This window comes from Parasteatoda tepidariorum, chromosome 2 (assembly GCF_982258835.1).
Source record: "Parasteatoda tepidariorum strain Cologne lab strain chromosome 2, Ptep-v5.0, whole genome shotgun sequence".
Taxonomy (NCBI): Eukaryota; Metazoa; Arthropoda; class Arachnida; order Araneae; family Theridiidae; genus Parasteatoda; species Parasteatoda tepidariorum.
The window spans coordinates 45,324,071-45,351,982 of record NC_141756.1 but is presented as its reverse complement, the minus strand read 5'-3'; the positions used below and the strand labels follow the sequence as shown (position 1 = coordinate 45,351,982).

Below are 27,912 nucleotides of genomic sequence, written 5' to 3'. Positions count from 1 at the left end.
ATTTTGCAAAAAGAAAGAGTTCAAAAATACAATCTTCTGTTTAAAATAAAATTCATATCAAGATAAAATAACAACAAATGCATTAATATGTATTTGATTTAGAGTTATTGAAAATAAAGTTTTTTTTTGTAATTTATATTATTCGACTTTTTCAAAACTCACACCAAGATAAAAGGATCATCAGATGCATCGATATGCATTTGATTTAGAGTTATAAAATTAGGTTTCATTTTTGTAATTTTTTATGATTTTTTCAAAATTCATATCAAGATAAAAATGAACAGAAAATGGATTCATATGCAATTGCTTCAGAGTATAAAGAGTAATTTAGAGTAATTTTCAATGTGAAGTTTTGTTTTCGGATTTTTTTTATTTTCTTTGAATTTTTCAAAATTTCGTACATCATAAAAAAAATATTTTTAATCAAGATAAACTAAACAACAAATGCATCGATATGCATTTGACTTAGATTCATTGAATATAAATTTTTTTGTTTCTTTTATTTTTATTTTATACGATTGTTTTTCAAAATTCTGCTATGAATACCTTGTAATAACCGAATAGATGTTTAATTGGTAGAGAATTTCGTAAAGAATTAAGATAAATTCATAAATTTATCTTTTATCTAAGTCATAGAAGCTCTTGACTTCTTGTGCTTATCTATTCAACTGACAGTTGTTGTTTAATGTGACTGATAACTAGAGAAAGAGCAGATTATTTTTGTTGCAAAGTAAGTCAAATCTTTTTTTATTTAACTTACAATGTTTTATGTAGGAAAATATTTTCGAATTATTTTAAAGAAAAGCATATCTTAAAATGAACAAGGGTTTTGTCTATTTTTCGAACAATAAATAATATGACGGTCTTTATTTTTGTTGATATGTGCGTGTTAATAGGAATATAAAATTTAAACTTTGTAATTAAAATAATTCCATCTTTCGAACTTCAGGTTCTTTTATGAAATTCTTTTCAAACTTTAAAGTTTGTTTTCTAGCATTTGATAGCAAAATGGTGAAAATTATCATTTAAATTATTGATATTTTTATATTAATTTTGCTTTCAAAATTATTCATAATTATATCTGTGTACATGTTTCTAAAAAAGTAAAAATATTTCCGGTTTTTGAAGCTTACAATTAGTGTTTGCAATTTTCACAATGTTAGTGAATTATTAAAAAAATAGGACACGGAGAAAATAATTCTGTGAAAATCACCATACTTAGATGGTAAAGACATTTCTAGTCAAAGAAACTACAATTCTAATAATTAAACCAAGTTATCCGGTATTTAAACTATTCATATAGCTATTTACCGTTCACTGTTGTTACTCTTTATCGAAAATTCTGCTTTCCAAAATTTTAATGTTTATTACAATACATTTAGTTATAAATATGATTCTCAAAAGTAAATGTAACCAAATAAATGGTTTTTATGCTATGCTCTAAAGTATCATGAAAAAATTATCAAAATGAACTTCAGAACTATCAATCATTTTACAATTTATTTAGTAATTTTAACCTTTTGATGTATTTGTCTTTTACCAAAAAGAAGGGAAATAATCTGTTTACACTTCTACGGTTTATTTGAAATGGTAGTTTATTTAAATGGTTGATAGAAGTTAGACTACTGTTTACTATTTCTTATTCTAATATAATTTCTTAATTATAACAAGGGTTAAAGAGACGAGAATGGTGGTTTCAAATGAAATTGTTTTAAGGATACTGAACTCAACAAACTACTCGTAACTACCTACCTGTGCAGTAGGACTAGTGTGAACAAAAACAGTCTTTTATCATTGTTGAAAAAATACTTTATGAGGTATAAATTGTATTAAATGTGGTTCTTTGATAAATTTGTAAAAAATATCCTAACTAGTTCCCTCTCACTTACTTGCATCGACTGAATTTTGACTTTCAGCGTAAAATAATTCGCAGTTATTAATACCTCACTTGTCCAGATAGCAATTTTTATTTTTTCTCCCAAGCTTTTGAAACTTCTCATTCTTAATAAATTCAAAATAAGAGCTAATGCTCCCCTCAGAAGAATGTGAAAAATCTAAAAATTCATATTGAATCTAAATCAATACTTAAAAAACAATAACCAGCTTTCCACTATTTTGTCCGTAATGAGCTTTTCTTTATTTACATGGGAACTGGCCTAAAAAAAGTGAACGGAAACTGTTTTTAATTACAAACACAACAAAATCTTCGTGGGAATCTCAAAGCAAAAAAACAAGATTAACCCATTTCATCTCTCCATCTTGTCTTTGTCCTTGAAGTGGATATTTTTTTCTTTCAAAACACTTTGATTTTTCTCATTACGCTTGGGAAATAGGTGGAAAGTAAGAAAATGAACAACTCATCGCTTATGATGGCTCCTATTATCAGAAAGAAACTACAATGACAAAACTTTTCGGTGCATTACAACTTGTTAAACTATTTATGAGTTAAATGTTTTCTTTTTCATTCACGTTCGTTAATATTGCTAAAAAATACTTCATGTTTTGCAGTTTTAATCATGTTTTGTAGAATGAAAGTAGAGAAAATAATTAAAAAACGTAAGTTAGAAAATGAACAACTCATCGCTTATGAAGGCTCCTATCATCAAAAAGAAATTACAATGACGAGACTTTTTGGTGCATTAAACTTGTTAAACTATGAGTAAAATGTTTCCTTTTCCCTTCACGCTTGTTAATATTGCTACAAAATACTTCTTGTTTTGAAGTTTTAATCATGTTTTGCTGAATGAAAATAATCGGAAAACTTGAAGAAAAAAAATCCAATGTTAAAAAAGAATTTTAAGAAGCTATAGAGAGGATAAAAGGATCTATAAATAAGAAAAATATGATACAGTAATTTATTATATTTATTGAACTCCAGAGCTTGCTTATTAAAGCCTGTCATCTCTATAAAATTTTGCTAAATGTATTCCTCAAAAGCACAGCAGAAACTGTTCACTACGATAGCAAAAATGAAAGAAAGCACTATAAAGCTAATTATTCCTGAAAAGTAAGCTAATTATTCCTGAATTTTAAAAAAAAATTATCATAAAAAGTATTTTCTATATTATAATGAAAAACAGCGGGAAGGGAGCACTGCCACGTTCACATTAGATAATGTATTAAATTCTTTCATTATCGTGTCCGACTTTGAAAGCATTTTTTGTATGTTAATTCTAGTTAATTATAATATTTAAAATAATTTTCAGTCAAAAAATACTTTTTGTAAATACAATTTAGCAAGTATACTTTTTCTACAAATATCAAATGATTTTAGATTATAACAGTTTTTCAGCAGTTTTTTTCTATTTTGCTTTCTTTTTCTCAAAAAATAAATGTATGATCTTTTTCAATTCCTTGGTTATTTTCACAATATTTTATATCAATTTCTGAAATATTTGTATATTTAAAATATTTCGTTATTTTTAACCAGTGAACTTAAAATAGAATCATAAAATGTATTGCTTGCTTAATATTCATTTTAAAGTTACCAATTTCTTTAAGTGTTTTCCCCGTTGTTTTTGTTACAGAAAGTGTAAATGCCTAAGTGTGTTTCCTTTCAAATTTTCTTCCTCCTGAATCTGTCAAAAAAAAAAGAGCAGAAAACTTACATTTAAAGACTCCGATCTTCGTGTACTTTCTTGATTGAAATAAGTAAATTAAAGTCATAATTATAATAACCATTTTTAATAGAAAAGAAATACTGAGAAATCGGCAAGATTTTTCGATCCATACACTAAATTATAGGCAGAACACTTTTATAACTTTATCAGATTTTCCCGCATTACACTGTAAGAAATTTCCTTAATAAAATCGGGAGAATTGGCTCTTAATTTATATGGTCAAATAAAAGCCCAGTGACCTAATTTACACAGCTATTATATAAAAACTACATGGTAAAAAACTCCAGATCAAATTATGGTAAAATGTGTCAGCCCCCTGTGCAGCAGCCGTAAAATCTATTTTTGCAGTAAAATTTCATACCGTAAATGTTTCAGAAATATTTAGTTAAGTACACTGATTGTTAATATAATTTGATCGTAAACTTTTTACTGCGTAAGTCAATTCGGAGGCGTACAACCTTGTCTCTGCTGGGGAAGCAGAGACAAGGTTAGATTTACATCACACTACGAACGTAAAGATAACTGGTTCGGTCCCAGCCGACGGCAAAAAACATCTTTCGTTCACTTTCTCGACACTAGTGGCGACGAACAACTTACCGCAACTCTCTCACTGCTCGACAGATGGCATCACTACACTATCTCGCGTCGTTTTGCGTAATTCGACAATCCAATTCCCTGATCCCTAAATACCTTCAAGACCCAAACTGAAAATAACTTTTACGGGCATAGCGTTATTTTGCAGTCAGAGACCATATATTTTATTTAAAAGAAATAATAACTAAGGATACATCTGTATTTTTATAATTTTTTCCTCAACTCTTAATGATTCTCAGTATGTTTTTCTTTCTCGAAATTAATCAGTTATTCGCTAAATTTCCATCCGCTTTTATTTTTATTTTCTGCCTTTTTCGTTCTTTCCAGCACATCCAAACAAACTGAAAAGGGAGCGAAAGCTTAAGGATGTATCTGAGTATAAAGTAAAGTAAAAGAAAATGTCTTTCATGACTATGTTAGATTTACGAGCATAAATTTTTTTTTTTACTGTCAGTAATTGGAACACCTTTGTCTATCACTGAAAATAATTTAAAGGGAAAACTTTTTAGAATTTAAAATTTATTTCAGTTAGAATTTTTAAGGTTATATCAATCTGGAAAATATGATCCCAGTATTTTTTTTGAAATATGGGACAAAAGCACTGAAGTCAATTTCGCTTTTTGCATCTCTGGCACCAATTAAGTAAATCAAAACACTATTTGAGAAACTTGTTTATAGAACGATAATTCTATGCAAAATATAATATACATGCTTTTTTTATTATCTAACTCAGTAATGGTGCTAAAAGTTTAGAACTCTTTTCAACTCTACACATTTTGATTTACGTAACTTTATGTGGCAAATATGAAAGCTGAGCAAAACGGCCGAATAGTCATTGAAAAGTTTGTTTATTCAACAAAATAATGCCTTTCCTGCCTGTTTTCGTAATATTACTTTCGAAAAGTAATTAGCATAGTTAAACTTAGTCTTATCGAACCATTAGGATCTAATCTTTGTGTGTGACTATAGGGTGTTTCGTAACGCATGTCCAAAAAATGAAAGATTGATGGAAAACATCTTTCACCATACAAAGCAACTTTCACCATACAACGCATTGGCAAAGAGCAATTGAAAAACCACTAGAATTTTTTGATAGCATGTGATGCGAAATTACAGAAACTGCTGAAAAGAGCTACTGCCCCCGCGGTAATGCAGGTGTTACCACTTAATTTATATTATATTAATTTAGTACTTCCATATCCATTTGGTACTTTGTCCTTTCATGTGACAGTGACGGATACTTCCTAGTCGTTCACCGCTTGCTCTCCGCCAATGTTTTGTATGATGAAAATTGCTTGCTTGTATGTTTTCTATGGCAAAGTGGTAACGCTTCTTGCTCTCATGCCACCTGTCCTGGGCTCTATCCTCGGACCGGGCAAGGCTGACTCAGACTTTCATCCCTTCAGTGGGTCGATAAAAGGAGAGTCAAGCATGCGTAGGGACTGAACACTGATGGTTCCGTGCTCGATTGACCACCCGACCGGAAGATCCGCTCCTGCACCCCAGAGCCCAAGGTCAAGAAAACTGAGATGGGCAAATAAAACCCATGGAATAGTCACAAAAGTAAATAATCTTTGAGCGTGTTATAGAACACTTTATTTCTAGAGTAATTTACTTGGAACTTAATGTTTTTAAATAAATTAAATATAATGCCATGAATAATCTGAGTGTTTTTTTTTATTTCTCCTTTTCCTATGGTATTGTTAGTTACTTAAATTCTCATGATTAATTACTTGAATTTTGGATAATGACAATCATAACAAACTAAATTAAAATACTTTAAAATGGAAATTTTGTTAATAAAAGAAAAATTACAAAATCTTATTTTATTTTATAGAAATACTTAGTTGTATAAGCACTTGTATCTTCTAAAATAACGGTTTAGGCATTTCATCGGCCACATCAGACAGGTATGTCTCGATTTGGCCAATACAACCAGCGCCAAATTTCAAAAAGAAGTTTGAAAAGTCGGTTTAAAATCTGTTCAAAACTTTAACGGTTGAACTTTAAGACGGTTTTAAAACTTTATATAGAGATAACTTTGCTTTGATCTTTCTGAGTAACAAAATTATATACATTACGGTTCTACGACTTGTATCACAATTATATCGATATGTTTAATTAAATTGTTAATGAATGACTGCGGAATTTTTTTTGTTGAAATGTTCGCTTCCTGACTTTTCTTTAAGTCCGATGGCATCAAATCCTTGAATGTCCTTTTCATCGAATCAACAATTGAGTTGGTAGTTGTCTTCAGACTTTTCAGAAAGCCCTACTCCGATTCCTCATTCACCGAATCCTGTTATTACTAACTCCTGTTATTACTGAATATTACTAACTAAACGTCAGTATCAAATTCTATTTTCTATTTTTTATGCGAGATTACTGGTTCTTTAAGTAAAATTACTTTTATACTATAACATAACAGCTAACGAAATAAATTTTGACAAATGTATTTCTGCAAAATATCAAACGTTATGATTCAACAATTCTGTCAGTCAACAGTTCAATCAATCTCGTAATAAATAAATTTTTTGATAAGTTATTATTCAAATAACTGCCATGATAATCATCCAGGTAATATTTTTGTCCAAATAATTACAAATATTTGTCAAAGTAATTTTCGTGAGAGATCAAAAACTTCCTTTTTTCTTTTCACCTGCAGAACCTAACATCAACTAATCGAAGTTAAAATTGAGCAACTTCTTCTTATTCCGTCTTCAGCAAAATTATTTTCAACTCCAACACCACAGCACTAAGAAAAACCATCTTATTTCTCCATTACTACATGAATTTCATTTCCGTCAAAATATAACTCACAAACGTTTTTTTATTCTTTTACTATTTTTATTTCAGTAGCAACATAAGCGTGCGTAAATACCTTTAAAATATATATGAAGGTTGAATATTTCATTTTGAGGAAAAGGGAGACAAAAATTATTAAAAAATAAGTATATTTATTAAATAACAACTATTTACAAAAGGAGACATGAAATGACAAAATAATTCGTTTAGGTCACATTGTATGACGAAGCGTGTGAGTAACAAATGATCTATCGAATGATGCAGCAAATGATTGGAATAAGATTTTACCAATGAGAAAAAAATGAGTTTAAAAAGCAAATGAATTGAATACATTTATATTGATTAGCCATTTTACTTCAATCGTATTTTCAAGGATGGTGATGATGATGATGTCCACAATGTCCTTCTTGCTTTTTGTTCATCATTTTTGCCAAAATGCCAGCGGCTAAAAGAGCTTCAATGCCCATGCCATTGCCGTGTTTTCCTCCTCCTCCAAATAAACTACCACCGCCTCCACCACCTCCAAATGCTTCGACTGCAAACAGATGTGTCATAGCAAGAAGAGTCAGAAACAATATGGCATATTTCTGTTTTGAAGACATTTTTTTTTCAAAGTTACCTAAAAAAATTAACAAAGTGTTCAAGTAAATTTATTTTTATAATGTATTTATAGAACAAGATTAGTTTTATTTAATGTACTATAAAAAAATATACATTCAAAATTCACAACATCTTTTAAGCTTTCTCATTCCTTGAAAAAATTCCTCTACAAACCTTACATGAAAATAAAGGAATTAAATTCGTGTTTTGTTTAAGGATACAAATTTTCTCAGAAACATTAACTTAATTTTTTTTCTAATGCCCGCCTGTGCTAACATCCGTCAATTCAGGCATCTACTGGGCGATTTTGTTGACCTCTCTTACAGGGGCACCATATTAGGTGGGCCAACGTCGACACTGCAAAAAAAAGGCTTCTCAAAAAAGAGAAACGATGTGTCAAATTAGCTCTGGAACCAATAGTTTAGTCGTATTTTAAAAGTCCATGTATTGAATTTTTGAAAAGTGAAGGAAAATTTGAAAAGTCAATTGAAACAGCATATGCTCATTGTTCAGGAAAGTGCATAGTCAAAAAAGTTATGTGGAGGGAAAAAAAGTGTAAAAGAGATACTCGTTAGCCGCCGAAAAGATTCGAACGAAGGATCTTCAGATTCGCAGTAGAAAATATATAATTTTAATTTCACTTTTCGCTTGGTTTGCTGTATCTTCAAAGCTTTAAGCGAATGGAATATATAAAAATTACAAACTCTCCTTGGTATGGATCATGCAGCTATGGTGGTTAGAGCATCCTACAACGAACTTAGAGGCCATTCGTCCAGCCGGCAGTATTTTTCCCTTCACGTTCATTTTGTTCAAGAATGAGTATATGCTATTTCAATTTCAAATACATGGGGATTTTAAATTCGACCATTATTTTGTTTTGGTGCGATTTTTATATATTTTTGCATGGTTCGTAAAAAACGCTTTTTTACAGTGTAGACATTGATTTATGCAATTGGTTAGAAGTAAAAGGGATGTAAGTGAATGTGAGCTCAGTGTTAGTCAAAACTTCAACTAGAGTTATTAGCTTACCAAATAACTTGTAAAACTAAGCAAACGACTTAAAAAAATAATGCAAGACTACCAGAGTTTACTACGATGATAAAGCAATCTCGTTAAATATTTGATATCGAGCGATTTCATAACAAAATAATTATTAAAAAAAAACAAAATACAGCTTAAAGACTCTTGAGTCATCCGAAAAGAGAGTTGTTACTGAAAGTGTGCTTACCAGGGTAATTCCCCCAAATAAGCACAAAAGCAATATCGTCCAAACTTTTGTAGCAGAGTTTTCAAAAAATATTGCTCACGTCTGTGAAAAATTTATAAAATCCGAAACTTTGTCTGAATTATAGATCTCTAAAATTTCTTATGGTTGAATATCCGAAAAAAGTATTGTACATTTTTTTAAATGTACTTGTATTGATTTTTTTCTTCAATTTTATCATTTAATAGACACGTTAAAATTGTGATAGAACAACTCTTGGTTTTGTTTGGTGTGGAACACTGTTTGGTGTGGAATTTGGGCGGAAGACGTCATTAAATCCTCTCTTTTTCGGTTTCCAGGGGATAGGATCTCCCATTTGGAGGTCGCGACTCTAAATGGGAGATTGCATGTCCTTGCTGTCAAGATTGTTTTAATAAATATTTGCTTGAAGTCGGAAGTATAACTAAAAAAGGCCATGGGCATCCAAATTTTGGAGGGAAAAAAATTAGGCACTGTATCGTTGAGATCTTACTCCCCACTTAATCCCACTTAAGTTTACAATGAAGTCACTATAAAATTAAAAACTTACATTAGTAGTTGTTTAAAATGAATTTAAATATTTTTAGATATCGAAAAAGTGTTTTATCATGCACGTTAAGAAATGATCTCAGGTCGATGGTCAGCAAAAAATGTAAAAATATCACAAAAATGATTGTTAATGAAAAATTTTCTGAACATTTCTAGAATAATAGCAGAATAATATCCTTACAAAGAGGTTAGTTTTCAAAACGAACTATTCTTCTACAACTATTTGGGCCTTCGATTTTTGCTTATTAGTTAGAATACTTTGAAAAAGGAAATTTTTAGGGTTATTAGTACTCAATAGAGGTTGAAAATTAGTGTTTTAATGATAGGTAAAACGTTAGAAAAATCCCAACCAATTATTATCAAACCTATCATTATAATGGAAAAACATTTTGAAAGCATCAAAACCAATTTTTTTATTGGATAAAACCCAAAAGTCTCTAATTATTTCAATTAGTTAAAGCGCTTGAGAAAAATAAGAATTGCCTTTATTATCAGGTTCAAAATTTCAAGTTAAATTTTGACTAGCTAAAATATATCAACGTTCTTAGCTCAGGGATTTATTTTTCAATTTTATATTTCATTAGTAAGTACTCAGTTTAGATCTTTATTATAAAGTGATTAATATCAATTTATTTTTAACATGATTCAAGAGACATGAATCAATGCTGGTATATAGAAGACACAATAGGTAAAGGAAATGAAATTTTGAGAGAGTAATTAAAAGCGTAAAAGTAGTTAACCATAGCAGTTAGTTTTATTTACAACAGCCCGGTTGCAATAAAAATTATCAAACATTTACTTACAAATTCATGGAATTATTTAATCATTAAATTGATAGAATTGAGTTTTTCAATTCTAGCAAATTAGCTTGTATGCACAGTTCCCATCTTAGAGCCTAATTTTATATTTAGCATTTTCAATTAAAAACTTAATATATAGACCCTATAACGACAACTAAACATTAAACAACTACTTGGTATTTATGTATGACCAAATTCTTCAAATGGTAATAATTTTATACTTGCATTACATACTTATTTATTGGATGATTTTGAACTATGAATGAATAAATCCAGTAAATTCTAATGTTTAATAATATGTAATAAATAATATGGAAAAAAAGTGATGATTTTGAACTATGATTGAATAAATTCAGTAAATTCTAATGTTTCATAATATGTAATAAGTAATATGGAAAAAAAGTTTTGATTCTCTGAAAAAATCAGTATTCATTTTATGTAAAAAACATATAAAAAACATTTTAAAAAAAATAGTAAGTTTTTAAATGTACATTTATTCTTGTTTTAAATATGTATACATAATAGTTGGTTTTAAATATGCATTCTTTAAGATTTCTTCGGTATGTTTAAAATATTATTTTACATATATTATTTTACATAAGGTTCTCACCGCAATAACCCTCCACAAATTCAGCATTATGAAATAAATTATATTTCTTGACATTTACAATGAATTAAATACCTTATTATGAAAACATTTACTACAGTTTTTGCAAATTTTGATTTAAGATTGGTAGCAATTCAATTACTAAGAAACTCATATTTGAGTTAGAAGAAAACACTTTACTTAAAGAAAAGGTACTTTTTAGTATGTTTCCAAACATTATGTTCTAAAGGCTTGAAAAAAAATCGAAATACTTTAGACCTATAATATTTAATTATATTAAAGATTTTCATTCATAAAACAGTAAATTAATTTATAAGTTATGAAGCAAAGCGTTTTGGCAACATGGCTAATGAACGTAATTTAAAAACTAAAAAATGTAGTTTGAAAAATTGTTTTAAATGATAAAAATTAAGCAATTTGAATTAATTAAACAATGAAATGATAAAAACTGAAATGAATCTGCACATAGAAACAATTTTACGCATATATTTCTCACTGAAAATCATATGAAATGGAGTAAAAAGTATTCTATATAAATCTTACCCTATACGTTCAACTGAGCTAACGATTCCTAACTATGTGAGCAAACGATTCTGGTGATTTAAAATCAACCAAACGAGTAACCTGGTTATAAATACTTTAGAATCCGTTTTCAATTGCAGTCTTTGAAACTTTCCCCTAATATATTCTCAAAGTTGAAAAATTACTCTTCATCACATTTTCCTTATCGAGACAATTTCCCCAATTTTCTTTTATATTTGGAAAGTAAAAGCGGACAATTTCTTGGAGCGTGAAACGCGCCTCATCACGAAATCATTGCTTGAGGGGATGTTCGCAACTAAAGCTGCGATAATTCCGTTAAGGATTAGAGGCACCACTGAAGATGATGAATAGAATTATGGTTTCCAAAACCACAAAAATGGTGGTTTAAGTATTAAGTGAAAAAAAAAAGAAAGTTTGAAGGTCTATTTACAAAGATTTATTCATTTTGCCGTGTGTTTAGAATAAATTATGTGCAATGGTATTTGATCAAAAACAAGCATTGAGTTTTATCCTGTATTGCTTGTAAACAGGCAATTAAAAGCATTATGATCAAGTGTTTATTGAATACAAAGTGCATAAATCTCAACAGCAGTTAAAAATATATATGACCACATATTATCTTTAAAGTGAGCATTTAGAATTGAATATGCGTCCAATATACGCAGTTGTCACTTATATGAAGGACATGTGGAATTCACACTTAAATATAAAATTAGTAATTAAAAGCGGTATAAGATACCAACAGGATCTTGATGATGTTAAACTCGATGATTTTAAACCCTCCTTCGCCGTTCACGACCTCAAACATAGCTGGTCAGAGTTTTAAAAATTTGTTGTTTTGAAACTGAAATTTTGATTCGCAACCCTTCATGACCGCATTTTTTAATAATATTTTTACAATAATACAAAACATATATATTACGCTGAAAGTCTGATTAACCAAGGTGATTCGTTTAAGTGCCAAAAATTTTTCATTTCTTAAATTACCCAGATAATCTGCACATTACCTAAATATTGGTTTGCAACTCTTCATGCGTGCATTTTTTAATAATATTTTTACAATTATTAAAAACATCTATCCCCTAAAGTGTAGAGATCAGTTATTTGATAGATTACCCAGCTAATGTGCTAATTAACAAAGATGATTCATTAAAGTACCTGAAAAATTTTCTTTTTGGAACCTACCAAGGTAATCTGCACACTACCTAAATATTGGTTTGCAACTCTTCATGCGTGCATTTCTTAATAATATTTTTACAATTATTAAAAACATATATGTTACCCCCTTAAGTGTAGAAATCAGTTATTCTACAGACTATCCAGCCAATGCGCTGATTAACAAAGGTGGTTTGTCAAAGTGGCTAAATTTTTTTTTTTCATTGCTCAAATTACCTAGATAATCTATACATTATCTAAGAATTTGTTAAAGTGAAAATAAGATCTTTGTTAGAACAACATCAACACTTCTGTACGCTAAAATTAGCGATACTTTATTTATTTATTTTTCGCTATCTAAAAAAATCACGTTACTATAATCTCAAACAATCAACACATTAGTTGATATATTAATCATTTTAAAAATTATAATGCAAAGAATCAAATAGTTTAAACTAATTTTACAATCAAGCCTATACAAATGTTTTATTATTTGGATAATTAACTATATATGTATAAAATATTGCCCCTGCAAGCAATATTTGATCCGTAGATACAAAACATGACATTAATCTCAGCTTTTTTTTGTTTCAGTTTATCAGTAACTCAGCTTACCAAAATGACCACAAAATGGGGCATTGTGAGTGCCGGAAAAATTAGTCACGATTTTGTGGCTGCTGTAAGAGGTTCCAATGATGGGGAACATGAGGTAAAATTATAAATTATTACACTTTATAAAGCTAATATTGAATTATTATTGATAGATTTCTTAATATACGTGTTTAACAGTCTTAACATGTTCAACAATATTCTTAATATTATCTGAATCACATTTTATTTGATTCTGTTACTTATTTTCCATGTTCACAAAGGCAATAAAATTAGATTTCATTCAACAAATCATGAATTTCCAAGAAAAATAATTTCACGTTGACACAAAAAATTACCTATTTTGGTTTTTATAATGCCTTCAGACGAGCTGGAAATTAAAAAAAAAACTTTTAATCTATGTGTAAAATCGTCTCTTTCTATCAATCATTAAGTATTCAAAATAACTTCCATGCATTTTCAAAATCCCACAAAGGTTCCGTATTTTTATATGTTTTATTAATAGCGATGTGTGAAAGAGAAAAACATAACTGAGCAATTACATATTTATTAAGCTAATTCAAAACAAAACAGGACAAGACAAACAGATAAAAACATCTAGCTTATTCTAATGTAATGTTGAAAGCGGTGTAGGTATGCAGCTTTAGCAACAACATCTGTAATCAATATCTTACACATATCAATGAATATATATGAAAGTTGTTAATATTTACGTGCCTGTAATTGCAAATTTTAGTTCTGACTGACCGATTCGAGAGCCTGAAGAATTCCTATTGGAAGATCCACTTTGGGAAAATTTTAGAAATTAGTACGAGCCAGTAATCACAAAAAAATTTTGTCCTATTTTTGGCTTTAATTCGGGATATTCTCAGGGCACTAAAATACGGACCAACCTGAATAACTTTTGATCTAGGGACGTTCTAGGACTCAATCTTAATGACTCAAGAAGTGGACCTCAAATATGCTATTTAATAAGTGTAGACGATATTTTAAGTTACGAAATCAGATACAAAAAAACTTACTTCGTCTTAAGAAATGTACTATTTTTTGACGGATTTCGATTTCTGACCCCTAAAATGTAGGGTGTTGCCGCTATTTGGAAATTATGGTCTACATAGTTTATCCAGGAGATAGCCCTAAAGTTCAGCCCCCTTAATGTTAACTTTACTTATTGGGTATTTCGTTATATCTCGGGAAATCTTTAAACGAAATGAAGAAATTTTGAACGCAATTATAAAATTCGTTTATCCAAAGACAATTCCATGCAAAAAATAACTTTTAGTAAATATTTAATATTTTTATTATTTTATTTAATAATGGTAGAAAAAATTTTGAATTGTAAGGTATTGAATTTTTACATAATTTTAGAGAACGTAATTTTAAATGGAAAATAAAAAATTTGAGCGAAAAATTAGCATTAAGGAGTTTAAACTTTTGACCGCTCTCCTGTCCAAACTATGGGAACCATATTTCCCGAATTGCGACTACCCTCTTTATTTTGAGGGTCAGAAATCTGAATCCGTTCGAAAAAAGATATGTTTATTTTTAGAAAGAATGTTCTTGTGTCTGATTTCGTTACGTAAAATATCGTCTGCACTTAATAATTAACATATTTAAAGTCAACCCTTCTACCCATTAAGATTGAGTCCTAGAACGTGAATATCGGATCATTAGATCAAGACTTATTAAGGAAACTCCTTTTTTACTGTACATGTAGTATATTAATCAGACAGCATCAACGATTATGACAACTGCCGAATCCATTTCATTGCAGTGTTCGAGCTCCCCAACCCCCCAGTAATTTGGGTTTCTCGACATTAAATAGATTGTTACATGAAAAGTATAATGAATTACTCTATTTCTGTTTATGCATGCTATTTTTGATATCGTATTCTTAATAATATATCATTAATAATAAATTTTTTTAAATTAAATTCTATCCGTTAATTAATGGAAAAGATTAGTTAATTCAAAGGATTAGTTAATGGTAAAGTATTTATACTTATTTTGTAATAGTACATTTTTGTACAACTGGATAGTCTATATTGCATCGAATGTATAAATACATTACAGATTAGATTTACATGATAGACTAAAATCAAAATTTGATAATTCCACTGCAAAAGGGAACAATTTTTTTAAATTATATTTTCTTTTTAAGCCGTCAATTAAAAAAATGGGAATACAATGAAATGCATGAATACAAGCGTACCTTGTTATGTAGAACAGGCTTAAAGAGAATTTCTTTAAACGCAAGCTAATTTTCGAATGCATGTCAGGCTATATACGAATATTTTGTAGGTACTCTTAACGTGAACACGCTGAACGGGAAACGTTAACTCACATTAATCATTATTTGCAATTCTGTACCAGAAAGAGTAAGTATTTTTGATTTCATATATATATATATATATATATATATATATATATATATATATATATATATATATATATATATATATATATATATATATATATATATATATATATATATATATATGCATACATCGATTATGTAAGCTTCAGCAGTAGTAGAAGAGAGTCTGTGTCAATCAGTCTGTGTTTATGACTGGACCGCTTTTTAGGCGAACATCCATTTCGATGTTTTTATAACATTATTAATGGGAATAGAAAATTTGCTTTATATTTCTCGCAGAGATAACTTCAGGTAAAAGTTTTGAAAAATACATGTTTTTTTAAAAAATCCTTTAAAATTTTTACAAAAGTGGTTGGTATTTCTCTTTGACTCTCCCAAGATGTTTGCAATAAAGAATTTTATCTTAGACGGAAAGTTTAACGCACGGATTTTGGTTTGATACTCTGAATAATCTAATCTATCATGCATTTATCCATTATTATTCCTGTATTGACTATGATGTGGTACTAAAATAAGAATTTAAAACAAATTTGCAGATGAAATACCATGATGTCTGATTTGAATGATAAGGTTTAAATTTTATTTTAGAGGAATCAGAAGACAAATTTCGGAACCAAATCTGAGTTAATACAACATGGAAATTCGAGATCTTTCAAATGAATAATTTCATATTCAATGTAATAATCTGTTCATCATCAAGAAACAAAGCCTACGAAGTAATTGTGGGGGATGGTAAGCGAAACGAACAGGTAGTGGAGCCCCATAAAAATAGAAAACTGCATGCACAAAATATCAAATGCTTGTAACTTTTTTAAAAGATATCATTAAAAATCGCCAAAAAAGCATTTAAAAATGCGTATTAAAAATTTCTAGTGAACGTAATTTCGAACATCCACCATAATTGTTCTAAGTCTGAGATGGCATCTGATCCAAAATTAAAGCCTCATACATGTTGTATATGTGTATCAAGTTTTATTCTTCTATCATTAAAGATGCGATTCATTCATTTACTTCACCAATCTAACGAACTATAATTGCAATATGGACAAAAAAAAATTACTGGTTTGAAAAGAAGAACCAATTTTGAAATATACGAAGACAAACTGCGTAAAACGCATATAACCGTTGACAGCTCATTACTTGTTCTAAATATCTTTCCAAATAAGAAATCTTCTTACACATTTCAACACTATTACTTTGAGAATTATTTTAAGACTTAAGAAATATTTAGGTCATGCGATTTCTCATACATATCGATAAAATTTAAAACTAGAGGTTTGAGGAATCTGCAATAAACTACGAACGAAAAATAATGTTTTTGAACACCCTATACGAAAAAAATATAGTGATAATCTTGTTACTCACATCAATTACTTTAGTGATCATCTGGTATAACTGCACGAAATTTCATAAATCTAGCATAAATATTCAAGGAGGTAAAGACTTTATTCTATAAAACTAATTTTTTTCTTCTTGTCTAACGTTTCGCTACTGCAAAATATTCAATAAAATTAAACAAAATATTTAGAGTAGTTTTTAATTGATAATGAAAATACGATTTAAAATTTGAAAAAAAATTGCTAAAAATTAGTATTTAAAAATGTTTTATAATTTTGCTCTGAATTGTATTTGGTTACTTATGAAAAAAGAGTTCAATTTGAATATCTAGAAAATGAAAAAATTTTCTACAATTTTCTAAGCAGCTTTTATACTTTTTAATTGAAAGTTCTAAATGATAAGGGTTTTGAAACAAATTTCATTTTGTATCATACATCAAAATTTAATAACAAATAATGGTCCGGATTACAGAATGTAATGGTGTTGGTATTAAGAACTAAAACATGTAAAATAAAACATAATTTAATAGGGAGTGATCCTGTATAATGGCGAAGTCCTTTTCAATTAATCTTGTTTAATAGTACAAAATACAATTTAACATTCAAAGCTTTCCTTCCCATATTTTTCAAAAACTACTTAAAAAATTGCTAGAAACTTTTTAAATTTTCAAGATATCGAAATCAGATCTTCTTCATACATTTCTAAATACGATTCAGAACAAAACTATTAAAAAAGGGATTTTTATTCAGAAAAGTATACTTTACATCTGATTTCGTACCTCACAATATCATTTGTACAAATTAGTTAGCATATTACAGGCCAACTTCAAGGAACATTTATATCGTACTATTCTATTATAAAATTCATTCGCCTAAAAAAAAAAATTTTTTTTTTTGGCACTTGCGTCTATCCCATTGGCCTCAGAATTGCCAGAATTGCTACTCTCTTATCATTACCCAGTGAGCACCTATGACTAAACCACGGCAGTGGAGTAGCGTCACCCACGTCATACAACACAAACCCGTTTATAAGGTGGGTTACATTCACGCAATCACACAGAAGAAGAGACATAGATCACAGAGAGAGAAAGAAACATCCATGCCCTGAGCGGGATTCGAACACGCAACCATCGGCTCCGGAGTCAAGCACGCTAACCCCTCGGCCACCTGGACGGTGCCTTAAAAATAAATGGAAATAATAGTCGACATGTTTAAAATGCTTAAATTAGGCTCCCATTTTCAAGACTGGCCAGACGTGAATGAGAAGAAATAAAGTGATTCGAAATATTTAACTTTATATTGAACAAATTATATTGTAACAAATTTAACATTAATATTGTACATTAGTACGAGAAAATTCGATCAATAGATTAGAATATATCAGGGTGTTTCGCATTTTTCTTAGCACACTACAAAGCTGAAATTAAATACGAAAAATTGGTTATTAAAATCAAAATAGGTCATAAAGATGTGCATGAACTGCAGAAAGTTCAATCGCTTGCTATTGCTTTCACTAGTCTTTAATTTAAACCTACTCTGAGTCCTATAACCTTTTTAATATCAGAAATGCGCGTTCTTCTTTATCAGATAGCCAAATATTAATAGCTAAATATTCCTGTCGAAGTTTCGAGTTAGACTTCATAACAATTGAGTTTCGAGAATATTGAAGTTTTACAGACAAAAAAAAGCAGCCTTCTGTCAAATGAATGATCTTGCGTGGGATATTTTTGTTCGTTGATTGTTTTAAAATTGCTTTTAGGTTTTTAATGACATCGATCCATCAAGGTTGTTTCGTGATATCAATGACATTTTTCTGTGCCACTAGTTTATCATCAGTCTTTCGGCTTCCTCATTCCTAGAAATGCCAATATGTGTTTTTTATTCAATTCTGATCAAAATATCTAGTTTAGTTTTTCTTTAATCCCATATAAGGATTTCATAAATTTGTACACTGTGCAGAAAAATAAACGAATAACTTTTTATCGAACTCGATCTTAGTGGTTCATGATCTCAAATTTGGTCATTACTTAAGACAGACGACATTTTAAGTCGATTAATTCCGGAGAAATCGAACTTTAAATATCTGACTTTTTTAAAATTCAATTTCATAGGAACTAAACTGCTGATGTCGTATAAATTTTGTAATTCGCTGTATGAAATTACTATATTTCACAAGATGTAAAAATTTTCGTGCCTAACAATTCGAATTTTTTTCAACCATTATTAAATAAAACAATAAAAATAATAAATAAATGCCAAAAATTATTTCTCCATGGAATCATTTTTGGATAAATGAATTTTACAATTGTGAGCAATAATGTTTAAATTCGCTTCAAAAGCTCCGAAAAAATAACGAAATACGCAAAAAAAAAATTACATAGAGGCCTAATTTTAGACCGCTCTCTTGACTAAACTATTGGGACCCCATTTTCCAAACTGCGGCCACCTCCTATATTTTGGGGGTTAATGATCGCAGTCCATCGAAAAAAAGGGCATTTTTGCTCTGAGAAAATGCTTTTGAGTCAGACTTCGTAACTTAAAAAATCGTTTGCACTAGTTAATTAACATATTTTAGGTCCTGAACCATTAAGATTGAGTCCTAGTACGTGAAAACATAATCATTAGATCAAATGTTGTTCAGAATGCTTCAATTATTTATTTGCGCACTGTATACTTAACAAAAATCTAAAAATATATGTGCTGTTTTTGAGCTGGCAAATTCAAGCTGCTCATCCAAGTAAACGCATTAAACATTACCTTAAGTACTGAAAAAATAAGATGCAGCATATAAAAAACTGAGTGCATGAACTGAATAACAAAAATATTTTAATTCTTTTAGCTTTATTTAAGTTTCCCAAATAATTTCTATTCACTCAGTATCATTTCTATAAACAGAAAATTAATGTATTTTTCAGTTTGTTGCAGTTGCTGCTAGAAGTTTAGAATCTGCAGAAGCGTTTGCAAAAGTACATGGAATACCAAAAGCATATGGATCATACGAATCTATAGCCAATGATCCAAACGTTGGTAAGAAAATTTCCTCTCAAAACCGAAACAAACATTTTATTTATGAAGATTATTAATCTTCTTGGTATTTAGCCAAATTTTCTCGAACTCTATGCAATATTTCACAGAGATCAAATTATTATTTTATGCTGATAAAACTAAATTTTATTAAATTTCTATCAATACCATAAGCAAAAATATTTTTAAAAAAAATTTTATTCATTTATTTTTGTAAATTTCGAAATATATTTTTTTTTATTTATCTGAAACAAACCGAACAAGCATTTTGTTTATGAAGATTTTTAATCTTTTTAACATTTAGCCAAATTTGCCCGAACTTACGATATTATTTTAAGTTGATAAAATAAAATTGTATTAAAATTTTATTAACACCAAAAGCAATAATACTAAAAACTATTTTTATTTATTTATTTTTGTAAATTTCAGAAAATATTTTTTTTTATCTGTCACGCTAAACTGCTCGAGTGAAATATTCATAACATCCTAAAAAATATCCTTTTATTTATTTTTATCTTTTTGTTGTTCGTATGCCCATCAAGCGTAATAAACGAAAGCAAAATTCCCATGAGTTTACTTCTTCTTCATTCAAAAATTAATTTTTCTGTTCTTTTGTTTGGTTTAAAACATGAAAGTTTATTATCATGTAACTCTTAACTATTCTATGCTGAATTAAAAACTAGCTATTTAGGGAAAATCACCACAGGGGAAATAAAAAAAGTATTTTAAGCTCAAAATAGTAATTGTTTTAAATTAAGTTTTTTTTAAATATTACTTAATTTGTTAAATTTAAAATGTTTTTCTTTATTTCAACATCAAGTTTAACTTTTTAAGAGTTTCTCTCAACTTTAATGTAAGCAATTGTCGATATTCATTGCAACAATCGGTACATTACAGCTGACGTAATAACCAGAAGAAATCATATTCATTTAGAAATAAAAATTAAATTTCTTTTTGATTTTAATCTATCAATTTAAAAATTATTCCAAATATAACTTTTTATATTCGCTCTGATGTGTTTTCGAATAAATATAAATAATTAAGCATTTCAATGTATGTTGATTTTAAAAATTGTTAAACTTATTTGCATTTACTTTAACACGTAAATTGAACAGTTAAAATAATAAACAGTACGAATCAGATTCATTTAGAAATAAAAATTAAATTTCTTTTTGATTTTAAATTAATGATTTAAAAGTTATTCCAATTATACCTTTTTTATTCATTCTGATCTGCTTTTGAATAAATATAAATAATTAAATATTTTAATTAAAAAGTTGATTTAAAAATTTTTTAAGCTAATTGCATTTACTTTAACTCATAAATTCTAACTGATTACTTAATAAGTAGCAAATATTAACAGTTTTCTCTTTTTATTGAAATGTAGCCATAAATTCTTATACATCTGAATGGTTTTAAAAGATGGTTTTAAATTGATTTACTATAATAAAAAAGCATTTCAGTGTAGGTCGGTTTTAAAAAAACTTTATCTCAACTTTTATCGTCATTTTTGTTTCCCAAATTAAGTTATTACTATGATTAAAGACTATGAGGAAATGATTTCAATAAAAAGATATTGCCAAATAATTTCCCTATTTTATATTATCTTGTCAGTATGACAGGTATTCGTTTTAAAATCGTATTATATTATCATTTACTATTTATTATTACTTCATTATTAAAAAAAACGATAATAAAATTTTTTAGCATTTTTATTATTTAGTTATCATACCAAAGCTTTATCGAAATATCACAAATATTTATCATAATTAGTAAAAAACATTATTTTTATAACTATCAGAAACAGCTTTACATCTCACTGTTTTTCTCATGAAGATAATGCTTGAAAATGCTTACGCAAAAACATGTGTAATTTATTAATGACACTTAACTTTTGTTTTTGAAACGGCGTGTGTAATTTACTTTTTTAAACACATGTACAATTATTTAAAATCGAAAATAATTTCTTGTTATGTAATTTTCTTTTTGCATTATTGAAAAACTATGATTGAACGTTTGTTTTTCATATTATACTACAAAAAGTTCATATTATTCAAACAATCGCTGTGTATCACTTTAAATTTAATAAAAAGAAATGCTTAACCGTAAAAGATTTTCAACATTGTTATCATTTATCAATTTCTAATGCATTTTATTGAAATGCTACCATTATTTATCAAAATTAACACAACGCATTGTTTTTATCACTATTTTAGAAGTTGCTTACATAGGCAGTATCACATCACAACACTTTTCATTAGCAAAGCTAATGCTAGAAAATCGAAAACATGTTCTACTAGAAAAACCCATGACAACAAATTTGAAGGAAACAAAAGCCCTCTGTGAACTAGCCAAGAAAAACAAGCTATTTTTAATGGAGGTAACATTAAAACATATTTTTTATTCTTGCTTATAATGATCAAACATAAGAGAGATTTATTGAATAATACTTATGTATAATATATTTCCTGAAATGATACTCCTTTCCTTAAACCTAGGTCTCTCTATAGTGATTGAGAAAATGAACTTATTGAAGAAAAAATTTTAGCGTGACCCTGGATCAAAATTCTGAACAGCTTTTTAATATCCACAACTAGTGAACAGTAAAATTCAATTTTTTCAGCACGACACAATACAAAATGGTAGCCTTACAGTTTTTTTCGAAAGCTTTTTCTGTTTGAAAGATCTGTTTTGTGTTAGAAGCTTCTCTGTTTGAAGGCTACAATTTGTTAATTAAGAGCAATTTTTCAGTTATCCATATGAATAGATAGCTGAATATATATAAAGCAGATCATCCCTTCAGATTTTCTCTTTTAAATAATAATGTAATATTATTTAACGCCCACAGGGGGCACTTTCAGAACAACCAGTTATTGAACTAAGGCATGATAGTAACACAGAAATTAAGGATTAGGCAAATATTTTAATGGGAAAGTGTCTAGTTCGAAAGCCTACTAATTGGCTGAGAAATATCTAGGAAAAATCTCCAAGTATTTTACAGAAAAAAAAATTATAATAATTAGAGATTTCTATATAAAATAATAAGACAACTTTAGTGGAGCACTTGCGAAGCCAAGAAAATTAAGAAAACCTTTGTTTGTTTTTTTTAAATCCTACAATAGCCTAACCTCTTGACTATTTCCATAAATTTAAATTCTACTTTATAATATAAATTTAACGTCTACTTTTGTACCCACCGTGTCGTTTCGTACCTTTTCATTTGATCACCCCTTGTGTATATATATATATATATATATATATATATATATATATATATATATATATATATATATATATATATATATATATATATATATATATATATATATATATATATATATATATATATATATATATATATATATATATATATATATATATATATATATATATATATATATATATATATAATAACATTGTTAATTGACAATGCTCCACTTGTTGTAGGCTTTGTGGAGTAGATTTCTTCCCTCATACCATTTCTTAATGGATCTCGTTAGGAAGGACACAATTGGAAAGATTGTTCATGTTGATGCTCATCTTGGAGTTGCAATGTTAGACAGAGAAAGAATAGTGAAAAAAGCATATGGTGGTGGAGCAATTCTAGATATTGGAATATATCCTCTTGCCCTGGTGTCTCTGATTTATGGTGGGGAAAAACCGATGCGCATTGCTGCAGTTGGTCATCTTAATGAAGATGGTAAATTTACTTATAGTTTTAAATTAAGTATTTTAAAGATAAATTTTAAAAGTAAAAGAAATAGCAACGAAAGTACACTCAAAACCTTTTCAGATCCTAACACATTCCTAAAAATAAAATTTTAATTTTTTTTTTTTTGACATTTTGACAATCTAATTAACTGTATTTCTTTATTTTTGACAGTCATTTTGTCACAAAATCGTGTGGTTTTTCCCGAAGCGCGAACTCTCAAATGTTTGAAAAAACACTTCTTTGCACTATGTCATCCAATGCCCTTGTGGAGTTCTTCATTTTTTTCACCTGAATTAAAAACCAATGGCACCATAAGACGGGATGGTAAAGAGATTAGTTCTCTCACTTTTCAAGCAGGTTTCCCGGATTTAATTCACCTGACGATAGCATAGTAACCATTCACTACTACTCACTTTATTTTACATAGTATTTCCTTATCAACTGAGTTAGATGATGCATAGTATTAAGGTTCATGCTTCTGACGAAATTTGTATCTCAAACAATTGAAAATAATAATTTCTTCAATTAGGCAAAATGTCGCTCAGAGCATTTCCCAGGAAACGGTTTTATCTAAAACGAAGAAAATTTCGTGAATTTTAATCCATTTCTAACAATGCAACTAGCATACCTAACAACCTTAAGCCTTATTTAAAATAATAAATAAATAACAGCATACTACAACTTTTTTTTAATTATACAATGTGTTAAAATCATACGGAATACAACACAACTTATACACAGTTTCCTTTTTAATTACTTTATTTTCTCAACCTCATTTTCTCAACTTTAGTGAGATGTCTAATGAAATTTACGTAGTCTTTAACTAATAGTATTTGAACATAAACTTGATGAATGAATTCGTTTAAACTAAGGAATTGGAACAAATATTTCACCTATAAGTGAAGATGCTGAGTAATAATAGTGCTATTGTTGTTATAATTTCCTGTCTTTATCATTCTTATCCCCAAATACAGTGTAATTATTATTATTTTTTTCAATCGTTTCTTTAAGTTATAATAAAACATTAACATTATTTCTACAACCTAATGTAACAATTAAAAACGTAAATATTTATGTCTACAAACGCGTGTTCATCATTTCTCTCATTTTCTTTCTTTATCTTTCCTTCTTTTTTCTTTTCTTTTCAATTATTAGGTCAAATTGTGATATTAATATGTCTAATGATAGGGATAGATATTGGAGCCACCTGCAGTTTACAATTTAGCAATAATCGTACTGCAAGTATTACGACTAGTGCAATAGCAAGTTTGCAAAATGATGCTACCATCATTGGAACTCATGGACAAATTAAGGTGAAACATGGAATTATTTTTAATAAAATTGCGTTAACATTCAAACAATACTTTCGTATTTTCTACGTAAATTTTGAAACTAACACTCATCACACTACAAATTTCTGTTTTTAAAAAATATGTATATCTAATGATAAAAAATTGATATTTAACCTACAAAAGCAATTAACCCAAACTCCGTATGTAAAATATAATGCAGTTATTCCGTACTTCATACATAGGTAATTCCAAAATTAAGGTACAATAGTTGAACATAATAATAGAAAATCTGAATTTTGTCATTTAAAACGATATTTTTCTAAACTTACATAAAAACTAAATTAAAGTAATAAATAATAATTTATTCTAAAAGAAATTGCATGAAATTAACTTTTAATAACCGAATTATAAAGCATGTGCATAAGTTTTTTGATTCGAGATAATTTATTCATCGAAATAATTTATTCATTTAGAAAAAGTACGTTTCTGTTTCTGATTTCTTAACATAAAATTTTATTTGCACTCATAAATGAGCAGATTTAATGCTTGTCCCTTAAATTTCACTCCACTCGAAAATCGGATCATTAGATCATAAGTTATTAACTGAGATACGCTTTTTATTAAATTTTTTTCTTCAATTTTGTGAATCTGCGTCTGAACGGGTATAAGTGACAGTAAAACATTTGTTTATTTATCGAAAAAGGAAATTTAATGCATAATATTAAATGTTAGGTATTTTTATTATAAATTAATTCAGTTTCATTATTTTGTGATTGCTGATAACAAAATTGTTAAATATTTTCTAGATTCCAAATCCAATGTATGTCGCTACTGAAATCCATACTGAGGAGGAAAATTTCTCATTCTCTCTGCCAGAACCAATTATACCTCCTAATTATCCCAACTCCACTGGACTCATGTATGAGGCATATGAAGTTCGAAGATGCCTTAAGGAAGGTAAAACAAATAATGATGATCATAACAATAATCTGAAAAAAATTATAACTTAAAAAATACCAGAATTAAATTTTCAGCAAACAGAAAAAACAATAATTAAGAAAATCGCTATTGAGAAAGTTGGGATTAAAAAAATCAAAATCTGTTTGAAAGGAATTCAGAGGTGATTATTAGAAAGACATTCAAGTATTAACTAGGTGATCAAATAGGTTTTGACTTTCTTAATCTCGCCTTCCTCATTAGTGGTTTGTCAGATTCTGTTTAATTCTTTCTTCGTCAAAATATTAATTTGCAGCTCCAACATTTATACTTTTTATTTCATTTTTAAGACGCATTTTAAAAATATACATAAGGAGCGGTGATAACACTTTCATAATTGTCTGTCTGCAGATTTTGCAATAAAAACGGTTACTTCAGCTATTTGTTGCCACGCATTGGTTAAACTTTTGAATCAAATTTTGATGTACATAATTTTAAAAAGTATAATGAATATTTGCTAAATTAATATATATTTGCTAAGCTAATCTATAACTTTTATAGTTAAATTTGTAATTTGCCTTTCCAATACAAATGTAAACGTTTCGAATGAAAACACTTATAAATTCATCAGTTTTTTTTTCTTTTTGTTCTTTTTTTTTTTGTTAATTTGCATGTACTAATATTCCCCCCAAGCATGTACTAATATTCATATTTTTTATTTTTATATTATATGATCAATACATTAACTAAATTCGTATTTTATTTCATTTTTACGCACAAACCTGAACTTAATTATTAAATGAGCTTAATTAATGCGATGAAAGAAATCTGACAAAAAAACCTACCATAATTTTCATACTACTGAAGACTGGAGATATAAATTTATCGCATTACCATGAAGGAATTGCAGTATTTAATCGTATATTTTTATCAAATCCAGTAAATAAATAAATAAGTTACTTTAGTAATTACAATTAATATTGCGAGAAACTTTAACAACTTATTATTCTAAAATTTCCGAAAGACAAGGAAATTATTTAAAAAAATGTCAGTAAGATTGGCTTTGCTTTTTTTTAAACGGATTTTAAAGGATACATTTCAAAAAGCGAATTCAATATTATTATCAATTGACATAATGATAAAATTGTTGCAAAACGGATTTTTAAAAATAAAGTAACATTATTACTATTTTTTACATATTTCTAGGTCTTTTAGAAAGTTCAAAAATGCCACATAAGGATTCTGAACTCCTGGCAGAAATCATGGATGAAATTCGGAAAGAAATTGGAGCAGGAAAATAAATTCTATTTGCTATTAAAACTTATTTGTACTTTATTTCTACAATGTCAGAGTGATTAAATCTGTCAAAGCTACATGAGCACTGTTTTTAAACTGAAATAAAATAAAAGTAAGATTTGTCGCATAAGACTTGCGCTTTAATTTATTTATTCGATGACTTTCCTGACTGAGGAAGCTAAAGCAAATTATCATTTTAATATACCACCGAGAGATTAAATTTTTGTCTTTGTTGTTTTTATTATTATTATTATTATTACTTAACACTAACACTTTATCCTTCATTTTCCCTAACACTAGAATAATACCTATCACTTATTCAACACTCTTAGAAGGAAAATCTTTATCTTATGATTGATATTTTCTACAATCGGAGTGTTCACAGTGGAAATTTCCGGGTTACTATATATGGTTTATTTTAACACCATTTGAATTATACGTATTCACTATTTCTAACAGTGATTGTGCGTTACGTAGCATTTCTTATTCTTATCGTATTTGTTAAAACCCCTTATTAGTTTAATATTTGTACTTATAAGGAGTTCGAGAACTAAACCTTGAAGTGGTTCTTGCTACGTAGCTATAAGATGTAGGAAGCATCAAGGAACTGATAAACTGTAAATAGTAAGAATGGAGAGAAAAAAATGTGAAAATAAAACTCGTATATCATGCTAAATTTAAAATACATAGTTAAAATATTTTATTCAAACGAAATTTCGAAAAGCAATGTACATGTTGTTCGAGAATTCAGAGGTGGGAAATATGCAAAATGATTAGTATTAGAACGGCAGTATTAAAAAATAATTCTTACGC

General features: G+C 28.3%; 1 protein-coding gene across 2 annotated transcripts; it reads left to right on the top strand.

Annotated features, from left to right (window-relative positions):
• Window positions 1–633: 633 nt before the first annotated feature.
• Window positions 634–27,229, top strand: LOC107439493 (trans-1,2-dihydrobenzene-1,2-diol dehydrogenase). 2 transcript variants are annotated; one of them, XM_016052121.4, is made up of 8 exons: window positions 634–730; window positions 13,111–13,225; window positions 19,755–19,866; window positions 22,080–22,243; window positions 23,311–23,563; window positions 24,764–24,888; window positions 25,674–25,824; window positions 27,010–27,229. In XM_016052121.4, the coding sequence occupies exons 2-8, from the start codon at window positions 13,136–13,138 to the stop codon at window positions 27,102–27,104; spliced, it is 990 nt and encodes a 329-aa protein (XP_015907607.3). In that variant the 5' UTR covers window positions 634–730; window positions 13,111–13,135; the 3' UTR covers window positions 27,105–27,229. The 2 variants fall into 2 exon arrangements, with proteins under 2 accessions (XP_015907607.3, XP_071033574.2); XM_071177473.2 differs by lacking the exon at window positions 634–730 and adding an exon at window positions 2,841–3,007.
• The last annotated feature ends 683 nt before the right edge of the window (window positions 27,230–27,912 follow it).

Coding starts and splice junctions, on each gene's coding strand:
- LOC107439493 (XM_071177473.2), top strand. CDS start 2,922: ATGTATTCCTCAAAAGCACAGCAGAAACTGTTCACTACGATAGCAAAA. Junction 3,008..13,110: donor AAGCTAATTATTCCTGAAAA/GTAAGCTAATTA, acceptor TTTTTGTTTCAG/TTTATCAGTAACTCAGCTTA. Junction 13,226..19,754: donor CCAATGATGGGGAACATGAG/GTAAAATTATAA, acceptor TGTATTTTTCAG/TTTGTTGCAGTTGCTGCTAG.